Here is a 27,319-nt window from a genome sequence, read left to right as displayed (position 1 = left end):
GTCCCCAAGCCATAAGACTGCTAAATAGCTAACAAAATGGCTACACGGACTATCTGAGTTGACCCTTGTATTTTATTTGTATTTTTCCACTGTCTCTATGCATACTCACAGGGCCTTACACACTCACACACACTGACACTCAAACACACATAATATGCACATACATTTATACTGACTCACATACGATCATCATACACTGCTGCTACTCTGTTTATCATATATTCTGATGCCTACGCACCTTACCCCTATACATATCTACCTCTATCACTCCAGTATCCCTGCACATTGTAAATATGGTACTGGAACTGACTGACCCTGTATATAGTATGCTTACTTACTTTCACGTGTTCTTCTTATTTCTTATTTTATTTATTGTGTGTTTTTGTTCTACCTTTTTGTTATTTTTTTTATCATTTTGATTTTTATAGATTTTTACACTAATGTACAGAAATGTACCATAGAAAAATGAATACAGATATTAATGATAACGCAGAGAAAATAAATATATATACTGTATATCACTAATACAAAAAATTAATACTTGCATCACAACATACAGTGGGGAAAAAAGTATTTAGTCAGCCACCAATTGTGCAAGTTCTCCCACTTAAAAAGATGAGAGAGGCCTGCAATTTTCATCATAGGTACACGTCAACTATGACAGACAAATTGAGGGAAAAAAATCCAGAAAATCACATTGTAGGATTTTAAATGAATTTATTTGCAAATTATGGTGGAAAATAAGTATTTGGTCACCTACAAACAAGCAAGATTTCTGGCTCTCACAGACCTGTAACTTCTTCTTTAAGAGGCTCCTCTGTCCTCCACTCGTTACCTGTATTAATGGCACCTGTTTGAACTTGTTATCAGTATAAAAGACACCTGTCCACAACCTCAAACAGTCACACTCCAAACTCCACTATGGCCAAGACCAAAGAGCTGTCAAAGGACACCAGAAACAAAATTGTAGACCTGCACCAGGCTGGGAAGACTGAATCTGCAATAGGTAAGCAGCTTGGTTTGAAGAAATCAACTGTGGGAGCAATTATTAGGAAATGGAAGACATACAAGACCACTGATAATCTCCCTCGATCTGGGGCTCCACGCAAGATCTCACCCCGTGGGGTCAAAATGATCACAAGAACGGTGAGCAAAAATCCCAGAACCACACGGGGGGACCTAGTGAATGACCTGCAGAGAGCTGGGACCAAAGTAACAAAGCCTACCATCAGTAACACACTACGCCGCCAGGGACTCCAATCCTGCAGTGCCAGACGTGTCCCCCTGCTTAAGCCAGTACATGTCCAGGCCCATCAGAAGTTTGCTAGAGTGCATTTGGATGATCCAGAAGAGGATTGTGAGAATGTCATATGGTCAGATGAAACCAAAATATAACTTTTTGGTAAAAACTCAACTCGTCGTGTTTGGAGGACAAAGAATGCTGAGTTGCATCCAAAGAACACCATACCTACTGTGAAGCATGGGGGTGGAAACATCATGCTTTGGGGCTGTTTTTCTGCAAAGGGACCAGGACGACTGATCCGTGTAAAGGAAAGAATGAATGGGGCCATGTATCGTGAGATTTTGAGTGAAAACCTCCTTCCATCAGCAAGGGCATTGAAGATGAAACGTGGCTGGGTCTTTCAGCATGACAATGATCCCAAACACACCGCCCGGGCAACGAAGGAGTGGCTTCGTAAGAAGCATTTCAAGGTCCTGGAGTGGCCTAGCTAGTCTCCAGATCTCAACCCCATAGAAAATCTTTGGAGGGAGTTGAAAGTCTGTGTTGCCCAGCGACAGCCCCAAAACATCACTGCTCTAGAGGAGATCTGCATGGAGGAATGGGCCAAAATACCAGCAACAGTGTGTGAAAACCTTGTGAAGACTTACAGAAAACGTTTGACCTGTGTCATTGCCAACAAAGGGTATATAACAAAGTATTGAGAAACTTTTGTTATTGACCAAATACTTATTTTCCACCATAATTTGCAAATAAATTCATTAACAATCCTACAATGTGATTTTCTGGAGAAAAAAAATTCTCATTTTGTCTGTCATAGTTGACGGGTACCTATGATGAAAATTACAGGCCTCTCTCATCTTTTTAAGTGGGAGAACTTGCACAATTGGTGGCTGACTAAATACTTTTTTCCCCCACTGTACATGTACATACAGTTATGTCATAACCACATTTAGTAGTTAATGTCCCATTTACTGAGCCTCAAACCATATCCATTTCTTCCATCTGTCCTCAAACTCGTTTCCCTCATTCTTAACAAATAATTAATATTTTCCATATTTTAGATTTCTTGTATCATGTCTAACCAATCCTCTAGTTTAGGAGTATGTAATTTATACAATTTTCTTGTTATAGCTTTCTTACTAGCTGCAAGAAGGATCCTAATCATATACCAATCACATGCCCTTATTTCATCCTGTACATTTCCTAGGTAGACAACAGTGAAAGTCCTAGGGACACCGTAGCCCAGGATGTATTTCATAGTAGAACACATATTATCCCAAAACACATCAAATTTTTTGCATTCCCAGAAGATATGATAATGGTTAGCTTCCGTGTGTCCACACATTCTCCAACACATGTTTTGCCTGTAAAGTTGTGTACTCTTAATTTTAGGTGTAATAAAGTGTCGTCAGGTTCTTCCAACAGAACTCTTTCCATATTCTTGAATTAGGGGTGGCCTGTTGTGTTTTACACATTCTTTCACTTTTCTTCTGAGATTAGTTTGTTTTTCTTTTTCCCATTTTTCCTTGATGTACAAGGTTGAGTTTTCTATACTTTCCATCAAGCTGTGGTACAATATGGAGATGACCCTAAATGTACTTCCCTTATATGCTTTACTAATAGCTCTCAATACCCCATTTGGGTCCATGGGGGAGTTTGGCTGCTTTACCTCCTCTATATAGTAATCCCTTTAAAAAAAAGGGTTTTCCAAATGGTATGTTGCCTTTTAGATCCTGAAAACTCATAATTTTTTCATTCTCAACAATAGTACACAATGCCGTTATACCCTTATTATACCCACTGTTTAAACCTTTGATCATATGTGCCAGGTTTAATAATAGATTCATCAGCTTAGGGAAAGTTGCCTCTGGGTTATTCAAATACACTATGACATCGTCTGCAAATAATCTAATGATATGTTTCTCTTCTCCCACAGGGATACCCCCTAGGTTTTCTCTCTGTCTAATTGCCTGCGCAAGAGGCTCTATATACAGGGCGAAAAGCGTGGGTGACAAGCAACAACCCTGTCGTGTGCCCCTTTTGAGGTTCATCTTGTTTGTCAAGTTCCCATTCACCTTTATTCTAGCTGTCAGATTCTGATAAATGGCTCTGATACATTTGATTGACTCTTCCTTAAATCCAAACCTTTCCAGAACTTGATATAGAAATGTCCAATTCACAAAATCAAAAGCCTTCTCTGCATCTAGGCTAACCAAAACTGCACTTGTCCCCCCTTTTTGAATAGCATTGATAATATGTCAAGTCTTTCTGATATTGTCTTGTGTTTGACGACCCTTAATGAATCCAGTTTGGTCTTCATCAATCAAATCTGGCATGACCTTCTCAAATCTCTTGGATAAAATTGAGGTAAACAGTTTATAATCTACATTTTAAATTGACACAGGGCGGTAGTTATTAAATAATTATTTATCTTTGCCTTTTGGGGTATTTTTGAAATAATAGCTTCCTTCCACTATGGGGGAGTAAGGCCCTCCTTCAAGATCCAATTGAAGGATGATATAAGCGAAGGGGTCAGTACCTCTTTAAAGGTTTTGTACCACTTTGATGGGAAGCCGTCGCTCCCTGGAGATTTGTTGTTCTGAAATCTAGAAACTGCACTTACCACCTCTTCCTCTGTAATGGGTGCCATGAGAGCGTCATTCTGTGTTTTCCCAATAGATGGCAAATCCAGAGAATTCAGAAACACCTTCATTATACAGTATCCTCATCTGCTGCGGGTGGTTGAGTATACAGGCTTTTGTAATAGTCCTCAAATCTATTCTCTATGTCTATGGTCCATGGTTAATTTGTCTAGTTTGTGGATTTGTTATCATATATATTGTGTGCATATACAGTTGAAGTCAGAAGTTTACATACACCTTAGCCAAATACATTTAAACTCAGTTCTTCACAATTCCTGACATTTAATCCTAGTAAAAATTCCCTGTCAGTTAGGATCACCACTTTATTTTATGAATGTGAAATGTCAGAATAATAGTAGAGAGAGTGATTTATTTCAGCTTTTATTTCTTTCATCATATTCCCAGTGGGTCAGACATTTACATACACTCAATTAGTATTTGGTAGCATTGCCTTTAAATTGTTTAACTTGGGTCAAACGTTTTGGGTAGCCTTCCACAAGCTTCCCTCAATAAGTTGGGTCAATTTTGGCCCATTCCTCCTGACAGAGCTGGTGTAACTGAGTCAGGTTTGTAGGCCTCCTTGCTCGCACACGCTTTTTCAGTTCTGCCCACAAATGTTCTATAGGATTGAGGTCAGGGCTTTGTGATGGCCACTCCAATACCTTGACTTTGTTGTCCTTAAGCCATTTTGCCACAACTTTGGAAGTATGCTTGGGGTCATTGTCCATTTGGAAGACCCATTTGCGACCAAGCTTTAACTTCCTGACTGATGTCTTGAGATGTTGCTTCAATATATCCACATAATTTTCCTTCCTCATGATGCCATCTATTTTGTGAAGTGCACCAGTCCGTCCTGCAGCAAAGCACCCCCACAGCATGATGCTGCTTCACGGTTAGGATGGTGTTCTTCGGCTTGCAAGCAGCACCATTTTTCCTCCAAACATAACGATGGTCATTATGGCCAAACAGTTCTATTTTTGTTTAATCAGACCAGAGGACATGTGTCCCCATGTGCAGTTGCAAACCGTAGTCTGGCTTTTTTATGGCGGTTTTGGAGCAATGGCTTCTTCCTTGCTGAGCAGCCTTTCAGGTTATGTTGATATAGGACTCGTTTTACTGTGGATATACAGTGAGGGAAAAAATTATATTTTTTTGTACGTTTTCCCACTGCTGATTTTGTACGTTTTCCCACTGACAAAGAAATGATAAATCTATAATTTTAATGGTAGGTTTATTTGAACAGTGAGAGACAGAATAACAACAAAAAAATCCAGAAAAACGCATGTCAAAAATGTTATAAATTGATTTGCATTTTAATGAGGGAAATAAGTATTAGACCCCCTCTCAATCAGAAAGATTTCTGGCTCCCAGGTGTCTTTTATACAGGTAACGAGCTGAGATTAGGAGCACACTCTTAAAGGGAGTGCTCCTAATCTCAGCTTGTTACCTGTATAAAAGACACCTGTCCACAGAAGCAATCAATCAATCAGATTCCAAACTCTCCACCATGGCCAAGACCAAAGAGCTCTCCAAGGATGTCAGGGACAAGATTGTAGACCTACACAAGGCTGGAATGGGCTACAAGACCATCGCCAAGCAGCTTGGTGAGAAGGTGACAACAGTTGGTGCGATTATTCGCAAATGGAAGAAACACAAAAGAACTGTCAATCTCCCTCGGCCTGGGGCTCCATGCAAGATCTCACCTTGTGGAGTTGCAATGATCATGAGAACGGTGAGGAATCAGCCCAGAACTACACGGGAGGATCTTGTCAATGATCTCAAGGCAGCTGGGACAATAGTCACCAAGAAAACAATTGGTAACACACTACGCCGTGAAGGGCTGAAATCCTGCAGCGCCCGCAAGGTCCCCCTGCTCAAGAAAGCACATATACAGGCCCGTCTGAAGTTTGCCAATGAACATCTGAATGTTTCAGAGGAGAACTGGGTGAAAGTGTTGTGGTCAGATGAGACCAAAATCGAGCTCTTTGACATCAACTCAACTCACCGTGTTTGGAGGAGGAGGAATGCTGCCTATGACCCCAAGAACACCATCCCCACCGTCAAACATGGAGGTGGAAACATTATGCTTTGGGGGTGTTTTTCTGTTAAGGGGACAGGACAACTTCACTGCATCAAAGGGACGATGGACGGGGGCCATGTACCGTCAAATCTTGGGTGAGAACCTCCTTCCCTCAGCCAGGGCATTGAAAATGGGTCGTGGATGGGTATTCCAGCATGACAATGACCCAAAACACACGGCCAAGGCAACAAAGGAGTGAGATGTGTGCAAACCTGGTGGCCAACTACAAGAAACGTCTGACCTCTGTGATTGCCAACAAGGGTTTTGCCACCAAGTACTAAGTCATGTTTTGCAGAGGGGTCAAATACTTATTTCCCTCATTAAAATGCAAATCAATGTATAACATTTTTGACATGCATTTTTGACTTGCTTGGGCCAAGAAACACGACCACCGGTCATTAGACCGGTGGAAATCTGTCCTTTGGTCTGATGTGAGATTTTTGGTTCCAACCGCCGTGTCTTTGTGAGACGCAGAGTAGGTGAACGGATGATCTCTGCATGTGTGGTTCCCACCGTGAAGCATGGAGGTGTGATGGTGTAGGGGTGCTTTGCTGGTGACACTGTCTGTGATTTATTTATTTAGAATTCCGTCGCACTTAAACAGCATGGCTACCACAGCATTCTGTAGCGATACGCCATCCAATCTGGTTTGCTCTTAGTGGGACTATCATTTGTTTTTCAACAGGACAATGACCCAAAACACACCTTGTCGTAGAAATATTTGACTCAAAAGTAGTCAACTCAAATATCTCTCAAGAAACTGGAGCTTGTGAATCCAAAAATTAGACTTTATTATTTTATTATTATTTGCGTAACAAAGCCGAGCTGCTCCATGGAACACCTGCTCTCCTTGGCTCAAAGATCTCATTTTATACAAATACAAGTGCACAATCATGTTTACATAGCATATACAGTTACTCCCCTTAGGGCAAATGATTAACTTATTTTAGTGCCACTCTACCCTTATCTTTCAACGTCCAGATGTCACATGTGGTTTACTCCAAAAGGCCATGGGCGCTTTTCCATATGAGGCCTCTTTCCCTTATCTCATTATATTGGTGGCAGACCCTTTCTTAAAAATAATACACATACATACAATAAGGCATGGCTACACACTACATTGGCTATATTCCTTATTTGAACATGCATCTGGATTACAAAGTATCAGCCATGTTTACTATATTTTACCTTTTAGCACTTCCCAACATTTGCCTTATAAAATATCTCTATAACCTCCAGGCTGTGTAAGGGCTATTTGACCCAGAAGGAGAGTGTTGGAGTGCTGCATCAGATGACCTGGCCTCCACAATCACCCGCCCTCAACCCAATTGAGGTGGTTTGGGATGAGTTGGACCGCAGAGTGAAGGAAAAGCAGCCAACGTGCTCAGCATATGTGGGAACTCCTTCAAGACTGTTGGAAAAGCATTCCTCATGAAGCTGGTTGAGAAAATGCCAAGAGTGTGCAACGCTGTCATCAAGGCAAAGGGTGGCTACTTTGAAGAATCAAAAATCTATAATATATTTTGATTTGTTTAACACTTTGTTTGGTTACTACATGATTCCATGTGTTATTTCATAGTTTTGATGTCTTCACTATTATTCTGTCAACCTTTGACTGGTACTGTGTATATATTTTATTTATTTATTTATTGTTATTGTATTTGGTATCTGTTGTTTGTGTATGCATGCGTCTTGCTAAAGGTAGTCTAGTAGCTTTAGGGCCCACCTCATAAAATGTCTGTTTCAAAAATCTGATTTTTTTCTGGCTCGTTATTAAAAATAGAATCTATTTTTCACCTTGTTTCTTTAATTTGTTGTATTATTAATGGATCAGTGATATTTTATGTTTTTGTACCATATCTTAATCTTAATCAAATTCTGGTATATAGCAAATCCAACTTACTTCTGGAATGTCGTAAGTGCGATTAGTTTCCCATGAATGTCCACCTTCACTGTGTCCCATAGAATATTAGGATTCACCTCACCATTGTCATTTTCCTCTATACATCACCTTTTTTAAATGTATTTGATCTACCATTGCCTTGTTGTTTAAAATGCCCACATTCAATCTCCACACAGTATTTATTTTCCTACAGTTTAGATATATGGCCATGAAATTTTACAATGGTCTGATACATCAGATACCCCAATCCCACATTCCTTCACTCTATACCTATCTCCTCCATTTATGAGAAAATAATCTATCCTAGAACAGACTGAGTGAGGGACAGAGTGATGGGTATAATATCTTTCCAATGGGTGGAGGTCCCTCCAGATATCAATCAGTCCCAGTTCTATCAAAGAGGTGTTAATCAACTTTCCAAGGATCCTTTTATTTTCTCTTAGTACTGGTCTTGTCCAGATTATGATTTAACACCACGTTCAGATAGCCAGCACAAATTAAAATCCCCTCTGCTTCTGATGCTATGGTTTCAAATAAATAAGTTTAAAAAAAAAAAGTATCTCTCTGGAGGGGCATAAACATTAACGAACATTACCTCTTTATGTTCTATTTTCCCCTTTACCACCGTAAATTTCCCCTCTGTCATTAATTTCCTTAATACTTTCCAAATGAACTGAGTTTGGAATAAGGATTTTCTGTTTAAAAGCGCAATATTTCTTTCAGAACTTTTTCAGTTTTTCATGTTCTAATTGTGCTAAATGTATTTCTTGGAGGAGTATGAACTAGATACATAAAGTGCTTTAATTTCTAAACAGTAAAACAGATATGTATGAAAATACCCTCAAATAAAATGTGACATTCTGTACTTACTCCTCAAATGCAACATTTGATCGCAAGTACAAAATGCTGGAGTATACGAGACAAATTTAAAATGTTAGCTTCACTGTCCAAATACATATGGTGGGGAGATTAGCTATTTTTAGGACTAGATTATAATAACATCTCATTGTCACATCTCAATAACATAGTATTGTATTAATAGTATATGAAAGGATTTTTCAGCCTACATTTTGCCAACCACCCCATTGACCCCTAACTTTGAACTGTCAGGTGCTCCAGCCTCTGCAGCAGGGGGCGATGGTGAGGCCTCTTCAGGTGAGCCCCATTGTGACCCTCAGGGGTCAGCACCCCCACAGCCGCATTATGCTGGGACCACCACAGGTGCAGCTCAAACAGCTATAGATAGGTGAGTGGGGGAGGAGAACTTCACCTGGGTGGGACCATGTGAAACGAAGAAATCATGTCTGTCTGATCTCTCTCTCTCTCTCTCTCGTCTCTCTCTCATGTGTCTTTCTATCAGTCCCTATGGTGGTGCCTGGATCTAAGTTGTCTCCTAGTGCTGCCTATCTGGCTGCTGCAGCTCAGAAGAATAAGCTGAAGGAAGCTGGGGGCACGTTCAGGTCAGTTAGGTCACACCCACAAAACAATAAGAGGACAATTATCACAACTAAAATGAAAGATTGAAAAGTTCTGTAGCAGTTGCCTGGCTGACTGTGTGTGTGTGTGTGTGTCCAGGGATGACGATGACATCAATGATGTGGCGTCCATGGCTGGGGTTAACCTGTCTGAGGAGAGTGCCTGTATCCTGGCAACCAACTCCGAGCTGGTGGGAGCAGTGACATGTTCCTGTAAGGACGAGGCCTTACTCCATACCTCCACACTGACCAGGAGAATACTGGAGATAGGTGAGACTAAAGGTGTCAGCATGCTTCCGTTCGGCTAGTGCCTAACCAAACTCATCTAGACGAACCAAACGAGTGTGTCACATACTCCCTTAGAAAGACCTTCGCTTGATAAACGAGAAAAAAGTGGCAATAGTAAGGTTTGTCCATTTTGAGACCCCGTAGCCAGTATACACTTCCTCAAACTATTCAGAATTAATCTAAAATAACTCAATAAATATGTCATTCATTTTTATGTTCTTGCAGAGGAGATCTTAGTCGCGCAAGTTTACATCTAACTAAGATGTTTGGTGCAGTATTTCTCAATGAAAAAATGGGCGTGAAAACGAGTAATCTCGTTGAATGACAACAAAGACTTTATTGAAGAATCCCTACTGTTGACCAATCACCGACGAAGGGGCGTAGACTTGGGCTACTGACTTCGGGCTTCCATCAAGAAAATGTTTTCTGTGCCCGAATAGCCGAAAAAACCTTTACCCAAGTCTAAAACGAACAAAAGCATCACAAAATGTCATCATAATATATGCACAAACTCTTCCGAAATGTTTCGGCTGGGAAGCATGCAGACGCCTTACACACACCCACACACACTGAAATATGCACCTTTGAGCTTAGTTTTCATACTGGCTCCATAGATCCCCACTGACTGCATGTGTTTCCACTCCTCAGGTAAGAAGTTTGGTGTGAGTGATCTGGGGCCGGAGGTAGTAAACTATGTGTCTTACGCCATCCAAACGATGCTACAGAACTTGCTAGAGAAAGTCTGAGGTGGCCCAGCAGCGGAACATCAACTTTAAGGTCTGTACAGTTTTATACGTATTTGGTGTCTTTACCATCTGCTCCTATGGTCTGGTACTTTAATGTATGTGTTGACAGGAGGACAGTTGGTACGAGCAGACCAGTGACATGCGTGCCCAGCTCAAGTTCTTTGAGCAGATGGATCAGATGGAGAAACAGAGGAAAGAGGAGCAGCAGAGAGAGATTCCGATGAAGACAGCAAAGGTACTGAAGTTGTATCAGCAGCACAGACCAATTCCACTACCACTCCCATTATATTTGACTTTCAGGGCCACTAGTGGTGAGAAGTGAAAATGAATTACTTTATTCTGGAGACCCACTTGACCCACTCCGATCTTTTTTCTGTTGGGTGTCCATTCAGTCTCGATCTCGTCAAGAACACCCTGAGCAGCTGCGGTTGAAACAGAAAGCCAAAGAGGTAAGAGATATGGATATGAACATTTGGCATAACAAACTACTGTATGTGTGACTGGAATGTCCATAGTAGGGGTATATGTGTGTATCTCACACGTGTGTGTGTGTGTCTCCAGATGCAGCAGCAGGAGCTGTTTCAGTTGAGACAGAAGGAAGCTAACCTGACGGCGCTGGCAGCAATCGGCCCCAGGAAGAAGAGGAAAATGGAGGCTGCAGCCGGAGCTGAGGTAACATGGTCTCCACCTTCTCTCACAGTGTGATGTGGGCTGTTTGTTTCTGTATTCAATTCACATTATTAGCGGTCTTTCATTCTCACTTACACAATCTCTTCTTTGTCTCGCTTTGTTTTTATTTATATTTCGCCCTCAAATTCCCTCTCACGTCTCTGCCCCTTTTGTCTCTTTCCCCCCTCAAACTCCCTCTATTGTTCTCTGACTGTCGCTCTCCCTCCCCCTATCTCTCTCTCAGGGCTTGGGGTCAAGTCCCTCTGCGTCTGGTAGTGGTAGTTCAGGAGCGTCCAGACAATTTACCCGCCAGCGCATCACCCGTGTCAACCTCAGGGACCTGCTCTTCTGTCTGGAGAATGAGAGAGACACCAGTCACTCCCACCTCATCTACAGAAGCTTCCTCAAATAGACACCCCATAGAGACAGAGCGGAGAGAAGTCACTCTCACAACCACTACAGCAACTCCCTCAAATAGAGAGCCCAGAAAAAAAGGTGTCTACCCTAGAATTGGATAAGAGGAATGGGACAGTGATAACATGATGTCATGATTCTCCAGGTCACAGTGAACGGATCTGACCAAAGTGAATGGAACGTTTGTCTCCAATGTATACTGTGGTTGTCCTGTCGTTCTTCATCTAGTTCTGTACACGACCGCTCCCTCTACACTCCACCTTCCCCCAGAGCATTCCTGGGACCCTCTCTCACATGTTCTACGGTTTTTATTACTTTTTTATTGACTTTGTTTTAGAATCCCCTTTTAATTAAAGGGTAAATAAATAAATATTAGCATTATATTATTACACAGTATACTTGGAAGGCTGTTTTGTAGTGTGGAAATGACCATTTGGACAAATTTAAAGTAATACAGTCAATTCATTTTATAAGTCTGTTTATATGAAAACATGTTTTAAAGAATTAATCAGCAGTGTTTGTAACGATTGTTAAGAACATTATCTTTATTTTGTGATAGTTATTCTATTGGCCTCTGAATTAGTTTGAACATTCTGATTTCTGCTTGTCGTCTACTGCAGTGGTTCCCAACCAGGGGTACTAGGACCCCTGGGGGTACTTGGCCTATCCACGGGGGTACTTGAGAAGACTCACGAGACCTTAGGCCTACTGGTAAAATGCACAAGAGGGGGTACTTCTGGGGTACACCAGGCAGAGCAATATTCAGTTGGTGGTACAGTAACCAAATAAGGTTCAGAACCACTGGTCTACTGAGTTTCATTCCTGACAAAATAAGCCATATATTTGTATCTGGCAATTTTATCTGGCAATTTTTCTGATGATTTAGGTGACCTACACACATTTTAAAAAAGATATGTCCAGCAACAACATGAAGACAGGGGCAGCATATAAGTCAATACCAGAAGCATTTATTGACTGATCTCAAAAGTGTTGGCTTACCAGGGTTGGTGGAGCCCTCAGTTTCATCTTTGCCTCGCAAAGCTAACTCAAACACTCCGCAAAACTTCACACACTGGATTAGCCGGCTGAGGATGTGGCGGTTCTTGCTAATGTCGTAGTAAATATATTTGTTATAGTGAATATGGAATATGATATGTTGAGTAAAATGTTGTGCTAAGATCTATTTAGGTCAGGAGCTGGTTATAAGTTCTGTTCCTATCCAATAACAATGGACAAAAGGGTCCTATCTTGTCAGCCTTGTCAGTTTCAGTTCTCCAGTAAACTTGTGATTATCAACACTAACCTCATCGTTGTGGCGGCGGACAGCTAGCCTGTATCCCTCATCCAGTTGAGTGGGAATGTTCACTCTCCCCAAAGCAGACAATCTCAAACAGCTATCCATGTGGGTCTTTGACAGCTCATGTTTCTTAATCTTTCCTGAAAGATGGTGCATGTCCGTTACACACCAGTCGCTGTCCAAGCGGTGCTGTCTGCCGTGCCGCCTTCAGGGTGAAAGAGTAAGCAGGGGGTAGCAGAAGACTGCATTAGCTACATCGCAGCCTGCTAGCCAGGTTTTTCGTTCGTACCAATTTTTGGAAAATCCTCGGGTGTAGGACTTCCCCCCTTTAGTAGAAACCTGTTGAATTATTAAATTTGGTCTGGGAGGTCCTAATTGTTTCGTTGCCAATTTATCTTCATTTGTTCGCCGACAAAAAGGAACTTCTTTCAAAGACACAATCGAGTTGCACTGAAGCCTAGCCATTTTGATAGTAGTAGTGAATTGATTGACGAGGCTACCCGCTCTTTTCTTAGTTACGTTCATGGTTATGTTACGTATGACGAAAGCGCGTAAGTGCAAGCCCTCAGAAACCCATAGAGATTGTATTGAAAGCTCTGATATTTGAAAAAAATAGATTTTACATGGGAGTCTATGACAGACTTCTGGGCGATTTTCAACCTGACTGAAATCGCCCCAAAAGGGGGGGGGGGGGCATTTGAAGCACGACTTTAGCCTGATTGGACATTTAGTGGCACTGTGGCAGATCAGACGTCTAGATTACAACACTGATAACTACTGTTGCCGTGATATAATTGATTAGAAAAAAATCCCTTCCTTTTCCCGTTTGGCAGTGCGTCGCCCATATCGCCCTATTGAACACACCGCCCCTGATCTTGAACAGTACCGCAATTAATCTAGTGATTCCTGCTTAAATCTGAAGCAGTAGATTTTTGTCCTGCCAAACTATTCACGTTTTACTTTTAATAAACGTTTAATCAATCTCTGTGTTCAACAAATTTACCAACTTTTTAGTTTTGTCCTCACTCATCTTTTTTCGTTAAACTTTTTCACCCCGGACGTTTATCCCGAGACAGAAGAGTCATTTTCCTGTGCGTTTTAGCTGCCAACTTTACGTTATTTTCCTTTTTTCCATCGCAACTTTTTTCCCTTATTCAACTTTTTCACTCCGGACGCTTTATCTGGACGTGGTTCATCAACATCTTCAACATCTTCAACAGCCGAAGCTAAGTAGTAACATTAACATGATGTCTTCTAATTGCAGTCGCTGTACTCATAATATACAGGAGAATTCTCGCCTTACGGCGAGAATAGCTGTGCTACAAGCCCAGCTTCAGACGCAATCGTTAGGCAAGGGCAATATCAGTGTAGGAAAGGAAGAAACAGCGTCTGTGCCACCAGTAAGTACAGACAGTAACGTTAGTATAAATCCCCCCGCACAGTCCCCGCAGCCGGACAACTTTCTCATGGCTTCTGGAGGGAAATACTGTTGGAATGCTCAACCGGTGTCGCTCATTCAGCCGACAGAAACCTTCAACCGGTTTTCCCCATTATGTAGCGAGTCGGAGTCTGAGTCTGAGTCTTCTCTAGTCTCTACTCCTCCCGTTACGGGGTCTGAGACTCCGAAGGCTCCCACCATTAGCTCTGACAAATTGAAAACCCTAGTCATTGGCGACTCCATTACCCGCAGTATTAGACTTAAAACGAATCACCCAGCGATCATACACTGTTTACCAGGGGGCAGGGCTACCGACGTTAAGGCTAATCTAAAGATGGTGCTGGCTAAAGCTAAAACTGGCGAGTGTAGAGAGTATAGAGATATTGTTATCCACGTCGGCACCAACGATGTTAGGATGAAACAGTCAGAGGTCACCAAGTGCAACATAGCTTCAGCGTGTAAATCAGCTAGAAAGATGTGTCGGCATCGAGTAATTGTCTCTGGCCCCCTCCCAGTTAGGGGAAGTGACGAGCTCTACAGCAGAGTCTCAGCACTTAATCGCTGGTTGAAAACTGTTTTCTGCCCCTCCCAAAAGATAACATTTGTGGATAATTGGCCCTCTTTCTGGGACTCACCCACAAACAGGATCAAGCCTGACCTGCTGAGGAGTGACGGACTCCATCCTAGCTGGAGGGGTGCTCTCCTCTTATCTACCAACATAGATAGGGCTCTAACTCCTCTAGCCCCACAGTGAAATAGGGTGCAGGCCAGGCAGCAGGCTGTTAGCCAACCTGCCAGCTTAGTGGAGTCTGCCAATAGCACAGTCAGTGTAGTCAGCTCAGCCATACCCATTGAGACTGTGTCTGTGCCTCGACCTAGGTTGGGCAAAACTAAACATGGCGGTGTTCACCCTAGCAATCTTATTAGGATAAAGACCTCCTCCATTCCTGCCATTATTGAAAGAGATTGTGATACCTCACATCTCAAAATAGGGTTACTTAATGTTAGATCCCTCACTTCAAAGGCAGTCATAGTCAATGAACTAATCACTGATCATAATCTTGATGTGATTGGCCTGACTGAAACATGGCTTAAGCCTGATGAATTTGCTGTGTTAAATGAGGCCTCACCTCCTGGTTACACTAGTGACCATATTCCCCGTGCATCCCGCAAAGGCGGAGGTGTTGCTAACATTTACGATAGCAAATTTCAATTTACAAAAAAAAAAATGGCGTTTTCATCTTTTGAGCTTCTAGTCATGAAATCTATGCAGCCTACTCAATCACTTTTTATAGCTACTGTTTACAGGCCTCCTGGGCCATATACAGCGTTCCTCTCTGAGTTTCCTGAATTCCTATCAGACCTTGTAGTCATAGCAGATCATATTCTAATTTTTGGTGATTTTAATATTCACATGGAGAAGTCCACAGACCCACTCCAAAAGTCTTTCGGAGCCATTATCGACTCAGTGGGTTTTGTCCAACATGTCTCTGGACCTACTCACTGCCACAGTCATACTCTGGACCTAGTTTTGTCCCATGGAATAAATGTTGTAGATCTTAATGTTTTTCCACAAAATCCTGGACTATCGGACCACCATTTTATTACGTTTGCAATCGCAACAAATAATCTGCTCAGACCCCAACCAAGGAGCATCAAAAGTCGTGCTATAAATTCTCAGACAACACAAAAATTCATTGATGCCCTTCCAGACTCCTTCTGCCTACCCAAGGACGTCAGAGGACAAAAATCAGTTAACCACTTAACTGAGGAACTCAATTTAACCTTGCGCAATACCCTAGATGCAGTTGCACCCCTAAAAACGAAAAACATTTGTCATAAGAAACTAGCTCCCTGGTATACAGAAAATACCAGAGCTTTGAAGCAAGCTTCCAGGAAATTGGAACGGAAATGGCGCCACACCAAACTGGAAGTCTTCCGACTAGCTTGGAAAGACAGTACCGTGCAGTACCGAAGAGCCCTCACTGCTGCTCGATCATCCTACTTTTCCAACTTAATCGAGGAAAATAAGAACAATCCAAAATTTCTTTTTGATACTGTTGCAAAGCTAACTAAAAAGCAGCATTCCCCAAGAGAGGATGGCTTTCACTTCAGCAGTGATAAATTCATGAACTTCTTTGAGGAAAAGATCATGACCATTAGAAAGCAAATTACGGACTCCTTTTTGAATCTGCGTATTCCTCCAGGGCTTAGCTGTCCTGGATCTGCACAGCTCTGCGAGGGCCTGGGATCGGGAGAGACACTTAAGTGTTTTAGTACTATATCTCTTGACACAATGATGAAAATAATCATGGCCTCTAAACCTTCAAGCTGCATACTGGATCCTATTCCTACTAAACTGCTGAAGGAGCTGCTTCCTGTGCTTGGCCCTCCTATGTTGAACATAATAAACAGCTCTCTATCCACCGGATGTGTACCAAACTCACTAAAAGTGGCAGTGATAAAGCCTCTCTTGAAAAAGCCAAACCTTGACCCGGAAAATATAAAAAACTATCGGCCTATATCGAATCTTCCATTCCTCTCAAAAATTTTAGAAAAAGCTGTTGCGCAGCAACTCACTGCCTTTCTGAAGACAAACAATGTATACGAAATGCTTCAGTCTGGTTTTAGACCCCATCATAGCACTGAGACTGCACTTGTGAAGGTGGTAAATGACCTTTTAATGGCGTCAGACCGAGGCTCTGCATCTGTCCTCGTGCTACTAGACCTTAGTGCTGCCTTTGACACCATCGATCACCACATTCTTTTGGAGAGACTGGAAACCCAAATTGGTCTACACGGACAAGTTCTGGCCTGGTTTAGATCCTACCTGTCGGAAAGATATCAGTTTGTCTCTGTGAATGGTCTGTCCTCCGACAAATCAACTGTACATTTCGGTGTTCCTCAAGGTTCCGTTTTAGGACCACTATTGTTTTCACTATATATTTTACCTCTTGGGGATGTTATTCGAAAACATAATGTTAACTTTCACTGCTATGCGGATGACACACAGCTGTACATTTCAATGAAGCATGGTGAAGCCCCAAAATTGCCCTCGCTAGAAGCCTGTGTTTCAGACATAAGGAAGTGGATGGCTGAAAACTTTTTACTTTTAAACTCGGACAAAACAGAGATGCTTGTTCTAGGTCCCAAGAAACAAAGAGATCTTCTGTTAAATCTGACAATTCATCTTGATGGTTGTAAAGTCGTCTCAAATAAAACTGTGAAGGACCTAGGCGTTACTCTTGACCCTGATCTCTCTTTTGACGAACATATCAAGACTGTTTCAAGGACAGCTTTTTTCCATCTACGTAACATTGCAAAAATCAGAAATGTTCTGTCCAAAAATGATGCAGAAAAATTAATCCATGCATTTGTTACTTCTAGGTTAGACTACTGCAATGCTCTATTTTCCGGCTACCCGGATAAAGCACTAAATAAACTTCAGTTAGTGCTAAATACGGCTGCTAGAATCCTGACTAGAACCAAGAAATTTGATCATATTACTCCAGTGCTAGCTTCCCTACACTGGCTTCCTGTTAAGGCAAGGGCTGATTTCAAGGTTTTACTGTTAACCTATAAAGCGTTACATGGGCTTGCTCCTACCTATCTTTCCGAGTTGGTCCTGCCGTACATACCAATACGTACGCTACGGTCACAAGACGCAGGCCTCCTAATTGTCCCTAGAATTTCTAAGCAAACAGCGGGAGGCAGGGCTTTCTCCTATAGATCTCCATTTTTATGGAACAGTCTGCCTACCCATGTGAGAGACGCAGACTCAGTCTCAACCTTTAAGTCTTTACTGAAGACTTATCTCTTCAGTAGGTCATATGATTGAGTGTAGTCTGGCCCAGGAGTGTGAAGGTGAACGGAAAGGCTGGAGCAACGAACAGCCCTTGCTGTCTCTGCCAGGCCGGTTCCCCTCTCCACTGGGGTTCTCTGCCTCTAACCCTGTTGCAGGGGCTGAGTCACTGGCTTGCTGGTGCTCTTTCATGCCGTCCCTGGGAGGGGTGCGTCACTTGAGTGGGTTGAGTTACTGACGTGATCTTCCTGTCTGGGTTGGCGCCCCCCCCTTGGTTTGTGCTGTGGTGGAGACCTCTGTGGGCTATACTCGGCCTTGTCTCAGGATTGTAAGTTGGTGGTTGGGGATATCCCTCTAGTGGTGCGGGGGCTGTGCTTGGGCGGAGTGGGTGGGGTTATATCCTTCCTGTTTGGCCCTGTCCGGGGGTTTCTTCGGATGGGACCACAGTGTCTCCGGACCGCTACTGTCTCAGCCTCCAGTATTTATGCTGCAGTAGTTTATGTGTCGGGGGGCTGGGGTTAGTTGGTTATACCTGGAGTACTTCTCCTGTCTTATCCAGTGTCCTGTGTGAATTTAAGTATGCTCTCTCTAATTCTCTCGTTCTCTCTTTCTCTCTGAGAACCTGAGCCCTAGGACCATACGTCAGGACTACCGGGCATGATGACACCTTGCTGTCCCCAGTCCGCCTGGCCTTGCTGCTATTCCAGTTTCAACTGTTCTGCCTGCGGCTACGAAACCCCTACCTGTCCCAGACCTGCTGTTTTCAACTCTTAATGATCGGCTATGAAAAGCCAACTGAGAGACCTGAGCCCTAGGACCATACGTCGGGACTACCGGCCGTGGTGACTCCTTGCTGTCCCCAGTCCGCCTGGCCTTGCTGCTATTCCAGTTTAAACTGTTCTGCCTGCGGTTATGGAACCCCTACCTGTCCCAGACCTGCTGTTTTCAAACTCTTAATAATCGGCTATGAAAAGCCAACTGAGATTTATTCCTGATTATTATTTGACCATGCTTGTCACTTATGAACATTTTTGAACATCTTGGCATGGTTCTGTTATAATCTCCACCCGGCACAGCCAGAAGAGGACTGGCCACCCCTCATAGCCTGGTTCCTCTCTAGGTTTCTTCCTAGGTTTTCGCCTTTCTAGGGAGTTTTTCCTAGCCACCGTGCTTCTACACCTGCATTACTAGCTGTTTGGGGTTTTAGGCTGGGTTTCTGTACAGCACTTCGAGATATTAGCTGATGTAAGAAGGGCTATATAAAATAAAATTGATTGATTGATTGATTGTCTCTTTAGTTTCATCTGTTTGAGCTTATCTTGAATTCAATGTCTTGTATTTATATTTTGTAATCAGCTCAAACACTTGTTTTTCTTTTCAAACAGCGTTTGTGCTGTTGAGATCATCTCTATCCTGTGTTCTGCATGGGTTAAATTGATAGTCTCTACAATATTGTGTTCTAATGATTTAATGCTTTTCCTATTGCATTTTTGGTCATTTAAGTATTTGCAATGATTCATTATTAGATTTCAACAACAGTAAAAACTGTTCTAAAATAGATTTTAAAAAACTATTTGTCACCGCGATATGACTGGAGTTTGGCCTTCTGGTATGATTCCCCACAGACACAACATGTATGTAGGATTTTTTAAATTTTTTAAAGTCCTACTCCAGCCTCCTTTTCACCTCATTTAACACCTGATTTACTTAACAAAAGGCACATCTCAATAGGTGGTCCAGATATCCTCATGACATGGCACAAGTGAGGGGGGTGGGCCTTTCCTCTTTTGTTCTCTATTGCTCCTCAAGTAAGGTAGGGGTCGATGACATCACAAAGTCACCATCAGACCAACTCCTTGAAGTTTGCAGTCGTGTCTAAACAATAATAATAATGCCATTTAGCAGACGCTTTTATCCAAAGCGACTTAGTCATGCGTGCATAATTTTTTTTTGTGTATGGGTGGTCTCGGGGATCGAACCCACTACCTTGGCATTACAAGCGCCGTGCTCTACCAGCTGAGCTACAGAGGACCACAGAAACAACAAAGTGTTTGTGTTTAATAGGCTAAATTCGGGATCTTTTCGGGATCTTTAGTCCGCCGAATTAAAGATCCAAGCTACCAATTACTTCACACTGGAAGAAGTTAAACTACACTAAAGCTACCCTTAAAAATAGTTTACTTTGAAAAAGTAGTTCATTACATCCAAACTACTTTAGTTATCATTATCTAAATCTGAAATACCAGACTACAAATTGCTAGAACACATCACTTTGGGGTCATATGGTAACTGAATGTGTAATTTAGCCTATTAAACACAAACACTTTGTTTAAAGTGAGAATTAGGCAGGTCTGATGCTAAAAACGAAAGGAATGTATTGCCTACTTCTCCCATATTTGTTGGGGGGTTGCAAAAACAGTAGTTTGTAGTCCAGTAGTTAGCTACACCGCTCCATGGCAAAAAAGTAATGAACTACTGAAAACATTACCTAGATTTGAATTTAGTTCAACTATCAACAAGCTACTCTAAAATGTAATTACATTATTATTAATAGACATACATTGTATTTCTATGGTTGGAGTCCTCAAATGTAATTGCATTGAATCAAATTAATCAGATCCAATGATTTGCCGGGTTGCTGCTAGTAATTATATAATTTCCTAAACTGAACATGTAGACATTGCCCTCTAGTGCATGGATCTTGTTCTTAATATATGGAAAGGAATAAATATTTGTTCCACTTTTATTGAAGGGGTTTATTCGCTTTCAATCCTATACGAGTGGCGCAGTGGTCTAAGGCACTGCATCGCAGTGCTAGCTGTGCCACTAGAGATCCTGGTTCGAATCCAGGCTCTGTCGTAGCTGGCCGTGACCGGGAGACCCATGGGGCGGTGCACAAGTCGTCCAGGGTAGGGGAGGGAATGGCCAGCAGGGATGTAGCTCAGTTGGTAGAGCATGGCGTTTGCAACGGCAGGGTTGTGGGTTCGATTCCCACGGGGGGCCAGTATGAAAAAAATAATAAAAAATAAAAAATGTATGCACTCACTAACTGTAAGTCACTCTGGATAAGAGCGTCTGCTAAATGGCTAAAATGTAAAAGTATACAAAACCATTGCAGTTAAAAACTTTAGGTAAAATATTTACATATGAACAGGTGTCTGTGCAAAATGTACAAGAACTAAGTGAGACATGCTATACGTATGAAAAAAAAATGTATGCACTCACTAACTGTAAATCGCTCTGGATAAGAGCGTCTGCTAAATGACTAAAATGTAAAATGTAATGCGTCCGAGATTCTGCTTACTTTGATTTCTCTGTAAGAGACAAATATGAAAAGGTACCGAAAAATCTGCATCTAAAATCAAAGTGATCTGGAAAAAAATACTACAGAGCTCTAGCCAGGGCTGTCCAATGGGGCATCGGAACAGCAGCACAGATTATTGAGCAGATAGGAAAGCTTTAAAAATCATAACATCCTCATTCATACCGATATCAAATATCATCAAAATCAGAATCTCACTAGAAAAAGGTACAACGTTTGCATGTTTTGGGGGTTAGAATATTACATTATTCCCTCTAATATATTATTTGAGAAAATGGTAGAAGAATACATGCAGTCCTTAAAGACATCCTCCAGTGATTTTTGAACTTTACCTGTTGAACAGTGGGTTATCTTTGGTCTCTTTGTTGCCTCTCTGATTAAATGCCCTCCTTGCCTGGTCTGTGAGTTTTGATGGGCGGCCCTCTCTTGGCAAGTTTGTTGTGGTGCCATATTCTTTCCATTTTTTAATAATGGATTTAATGGTGCTCCGTGGGATGTTCAATGTTTCTGATATTTTTTTATAACCCAACCCTGATCTGTACTTCTCCACAACTTTGTCCCTGACCTGTTTGGAGAGCTCCTTGGTCTTTATGGTTTCGCTTGCTTGGTGGTGACCCTTGCTTAGTGGTGTTGCAGACTCTGGGGCCTTTCCAAATAGGTGTATATATACTGAGATCATGTGACAGATCATGTGACACTTAGATTGCACACAGGTGGACTTTATTTAACTAATTATGTGACTTTTGAAGGTAATTGGTTGCACCAGAACTTAATTAGGGGCTTCATAGCAAAGGGGGTGAATACATATGCACGTTATTTATTTTTTATAATTTCTTGAAACAAGTTATTTTTTTCACTTCACTTCACCAATTTGGACTATTTTGTGTATGTCCATAACATGAAATCTAAATACAAAATCCATTTAAATTATAGGTTGTAATGCAACAAAATAGGAAAAACGCCAAGGGGATGAATACTTTTGCAAGGCACTGTAGCTAGCTAGCTAGCTAGCTAGTTCTTCACTACTACCAAAATGAAGCACCCACTTGGGTGAAGCTACGGCAGTCACATGGCACAAGAAAGCACACCATATTTCAATAATAATTGCATCACTGCACACCTCAGCCATATTTATTTTGGGGTTCTCTCCATTCTCAACCTCCGGACACATGCCTGGCATTTGAATCAAAACAATTGCCAGCTAGCCAGCTGACATTTAGCTAGCTAGCCAAACAAACAAATTACTTGCCAGCTTTAGTCTTCAAACTCCATTGTGGATTCTGATGACATTAATTGTTCATCCTTAAAACAAAAATGCCATAAAAATGTATTCATTATACAAATATGTACAGGAGCTCTCTGCTTATGGACATAATACAGTGGGGGAAAAAAGTATTTAGTCAGCCACTAATTGTGCAAGTTCTCCCACTTAAAAAGATGAGAGAGGCCTGTAATTTTCATCATAGGTACACGTCAACTATGACAGACAAATTGAGAATTCTTTTTCCAGAAAATCACATTGTAGGATTTTTAATGAATTTATTTGCAAATTATGGTGGAAAATAAGTATTTGGTCACCTACAAACAAGCAAGATTCCTGGCTCTCACAGACCTGTAACTTCTTCTTTAAGAGGCTCCTCTGTCCTCCACTCGTTATCTGTATTAATGGCACCTGTTTGAACTTGTTATCAGTATAAAAGACACCTGTCCACAACCTCAAACAGTCACACTCCAAACTCCACTATGGCCATGACCAAAGAGCTGTCAAAGGACACCAGAAACAAAATTGTAGACCTGCACCAGGCTGGGAAGACTGAATCTACAGTAGGTAAGCAGCTTGGTTTGAAGAAATCAACTGTGGGAGCAATTATTAGGAAATGGAAGACATACAAGACCACTGATAATCTCCCTCGATCTGGGGCTGCACGCAAGATCTCACCCCGTGGGGTCAAAATGATCACAAGAACGGTGAGCAAAAATCCCAGAACCACACGGGGGGACCTAGTGAATGACCTGCAGAGAGCTGGGACCAAAGTAACAAAGCCTACCATCAGTAACACACTACGCCGCCAGGGACTCAAATCCTGCAGTGCCAGACGTGTCCCCCTGCTTAAGCCAGTACATGTCCAGGCCCGTCTGAAGTTTACTAGAGTGCATTTGGATGATCCAGAAGAGGATTGGGAGAATGTCATATGGTCAGATGAAACCAAAATATAACTTTTTGGTAAAAACTCAACTCGTCGTGTTTGGAGGACAAAGAATGCTGAGTTGCATCCAAAGAACACCATACCTACTGTGAAGCATGGGGGTGGAAACATCATGCTTTGGGGCTGTTTTTCTGCAAAGGGACCAGGACGACTGATCCGTGTAAAGGAAAGAGTGAATGGGGCCATGTATCGTGAGATTTTGAATGAAAACCTCCTTCCATCAGCAAGGGCATTGAAGATGAAACGTGGCTGGGTCTTTCAGCATGACAATGATCCCAAACACACCGCCCGGGCAACGAAGGAGTGGCTTCGTAAGAAGCATTTCAAGGTCCTGGAGTGGCCTAGCCAGTCTCCAGATCTCAACCCCATAGAAAATCTTTGGAGGGAGTTGAAAGTCCGTGTTGCCCAGCAACAGCCCCAAAACATCACTGCTCTAGAGGAGATCTGCATGGAGGAATGGGCCAAAATACCAGCAACAGTGTGTGAAAACCTTGTGAAGACTTACAGAAAACGTTTGACCTGTGTCATTGCCAACAAAGGGTATATAACAAAGTATTGAGAAACTTTTGTTATTGACCAAATACTTATTTTCCACCATCATTTGCAAATAAATTCATTAAAAATCCTACAATGTGATTTTCAGGATTTATTTTTCTCATTTTGTCTGTCATAGTTGACGTGAACCTATGATGAAAATTACAGGCCTCTCTCATCTTTTTAAGTGGGAGAACTTGCACAATTGGTGGCTGACTAAATACTTTTTCCCCCCACTGTACCTATATATGTACATATAAGACTTACAGTTGAAGTCGGAAGTTTACATACACCTTAGCCAAATACATTTAAACTCAGTTTTCACAATTCCTTGACATTTAATCCTAGTAAAAATTCCCTGTCTTAGGTCAGTTAGGATCACCACTTTATTTTAAGAATGTGAAATGTCAGAATAATAGTAGAGAGAATTATTTATTTCAGCTTTTATTTCTTTCATCACATTCCCAGTCGGTCAGAAGTTTACATACACTCAATTCGTATTTGGTAGCATTGTCCTTAAATTGTTTAACTTGGGTCAAACATTTCGGGTAGCCTTCCACAAGCTTCCCACAATAAGTTGGGTAAATTTTTGGCCCACTCCTCCTGACAGAGCTGGTGTAACTGAGTCAGGTTTGAAGGCCTCCTTGCACGCTTTTTCAGTTCTGCTCACAAATGTTCTATAGGATTGAGGTCAGGGCTTTGTGATGGCCACTCCAATACCTTGACTTTGTTGTCCTTAAGCTATTTTGCCACAACTTTGGAAGTATGCTTGGGGTCATTGTCCATTTGGAAGACCACATAATATATCCACATAATTTTCCTTCCTCATGATGCCATCTATTTTGAGAAGTGCACCAGTCCCTCCTGCAGCAAAGCACCCCCACAGCATGATGCTGCCACCCCCATGCTTCACGGTAGGGATGGTGTTCTTCGGCTTGCAACCCTTCCCCTTTTTCCTCCAAACATAACGATGGTCATTATGGCCAAACAGTTCTATTTTTGTTTCATCAGACCAGAGGACATTTCTCCAAAAAGTACGATCTTTGTCCCAATGTGCAGTTACAAACTGTAGTCTGGCTTTTTTATGGCGGTTTTGGAGCAGTGGCTTCTTCCTTGCTGAGCGGCCTTTCAGGTTATGTCGATATAGGACTCGTTTTACTGTGGATATAGATACTTTTGTACCTGTTTCCTCCAGCATCTTCACAAGGTCCTTTGCTGTTGTTCTGGGATTGATTTGCACTTCTCGCACCAAAGTACGTCCATCGCTAGGAGACAGAACGCGTCTCCTTCCTGAGCAGTATTACGGCTGCGTGGTCCCATGGTGTTTATACTTGCGTACTATTGTTTGTACAGATGAACTTGGTACCTTCAGGCATTTGGAAATTGCTCCCAAGGATGAACCAGACTTGTGGAGGTCTACAATCTTTTTCTGAGGTCTTGGCTGATTTCTTTTGATTTTCCCATGATGTCAAGCAAAGAGGCACTGATTTTGAATTTAGGCCTTGAAATAAATCCACAGGTACACCTCCAATTGACTCAAATGATGTCAATTAGACTATCAGAAGCTTCTAAAGCCATTACGTAATTTTCTGGAATTTTCCAAGCTGTTTAAAGGCACAGTCAACTTAGTGTATGTAAACTTCTGACCCACTGGAATTGTGATACAGTGAATTATAAGTGAAATAATCTGTCTTTAAACAATTGTTGGAAAAAGTACTTGTGTCATGCATAAAGTAGATGTCCTAACTGACTTTCCAAAACTATATTTTGTTAACAAGAAATTTGTGGAGTGGTTGAAAAACAAGTTTTAATGACTCCAACCTAAGCGTATGTAAACTTCTGACTTCAACTGTATATAGTGCCTATATAAGACACTGAATGGCGCCAGGAGTTATGGTTCTGAATGGCACTGTAAGAAATGACTGGCAACCGTAGTAGATCTACTTTTGTGGAACATAAGTATTCAGATGGGTGGGGATACCTATGAGTTGGGAGTAATCAGCCAATGAAGAAGAAGAAAATTGACTACTTTAAAATGGAGACGCTATAAAGGCATATAATGGCACAGATAGAAAGATGAGTCCTCTATATAGCGCTATCGCCTGTTCGCACCCGTATCTGCCCCTCTCATGGCTAGAATGGTTCCACCTTATCTCGCCTCCACCCGCCTGCCTTCCATCTTTGAGCACATGTATTTCCATTGTTAGAGCGGTCACTTGACTATCTTGTCAATATAATAGACAATCTTTGGGCAAATGGTGCTTGTTTAAAGGTGCAATATGCAGAAATTGCTCTCATTCCCTGCTTGCTAAAATTCTAATAGTTTGCATTATTTCAGTTTATGTGACAAAACAAGCAATGTATAGTGTAGCGAATCATTGTATGATCTAAACCACTGTTAAATATATTTTCAATAACCAAAAATATTTTATTTTCAGTGTTTTGAAGCTGGTGTACAAAAACGAAACTTAAGAACGGGAAGCATAGAAATAACACACATAGAACAGATCTACCGCTTCTTAGACCTGCTTTCAATGCGAATGACAGATCTATAAATCACATTTCGTTGTGAATTTGGTCGGGTCACCCAAAAAGTTAGATATTGCAGCTTTAAAGGTCCAATGAAGCTGTTTTTATCTCAATATCAATATCATTTCTGGGTAACAATTAATTGCCTGTTTTCAATTAAAATGGTCAAATATAGGTTATTGGCCAGCGTACGACGCGCTTCTTTTAGTATTTCAGTATTTTATTAGGATCCCCATTAGCTGTTGCGAAGGTAGCCGCTACTCTTCCTGGGGTCTTTTGAGCCTAAAATGTAGGAGATCCTCCCACAGCTTAGAATGCTTAGCGTATTGTAATATAGATTTGGTTATTTCAGGTCTTGGATAACCAATGCTATAGTAGAGCTGTCAATGTCAATATTCTGACTTAATTTAATATCACATTTTTATAAAACATTCTAACTGACATTTAGGTATCCTAATTGTCTGATTGAACCAATAGAATTGATATATTGTCCCGTTCCCCTGATCCATTTCTTGTTGATAGACATGCACACGGTGGCGCTGTCTACTAGCATCTGTACGACCAACATCTGTCGTCATCATCAACATCTGTCCCCCAGCTCTATTCTCAACAGAACAGACAGACAGACAGACATCTCCACATGAACGTACAGCAGCAGCACACCAAACACAATGGGTGCATCATCATCAACTAGGCTACTGTGTCTGTCTGGTAACCGTCTGTCCTCTGT

At 41.7% G+C, this 27,319-nt stretch overlaps 1 protein-coding gene across 1 annotated transcript in view; it reads left to right on the top strand.

Annotated features, from left to right (window-relative positions):
- LOC311133962 (transcription initiation factor TFIID subunit 4-like) overlaps positions 1 to 12,305 on the top strand; it is a gene marked incomplete at its 5' end in the record, with an annotated part of 34,112 nt that extends 21,807 nt beyond the window's left edge. Inside the window, 9 exon segments of the mRNA XM_084167591.1 lie at positions 8,979 to 9,108; positions 9,229 to 9,328; positions 9,444 to 9,613; positions 10,280 to 10,370; positions 10,372 to 10,408; positions 10,487 to 10,612; positions 10,770 to 10,826; positions 10,939 to 11,049; positions 11,291 to 12,305. Coding sequence (XP_084023717.1) covers positions 8,979 to 9,108; positions 9,229 to 9,328; positions 9,444 to 9,613; positions 10,280 to 10,370; positions 10,372 to 10,408; positions 10,487 to 10,612; positions 10,770 to 10,826; positions 10,939 to 11,049; positions 11,291 to 11,458 — 990 coding nt within the window. The 3' untranslated portion in view covers positions 11,459 to 12,305.
- Positions 12,306 to 27,319: the final 15,014 nt, after the last annotated feature.

This window comes from Coregonus lavaretus (assembly GCF_964263955.1).
Source record: "Coregonus lavaretus genome assembly, chromosome: 8".
Classification (NCBI taxonomy): domain Eukaryota; kingdom Metazoa; phylum Chordata; class Actinopteri; order Salmoniformes; family Salmonidae; genus Coregonus; species Coregonus lavaretus.
The sequence above is the reverse complement of the archived record's forward strand: the minus strand, read 5'-3'. Positions and strand labels throughout refer to the sequence as shown.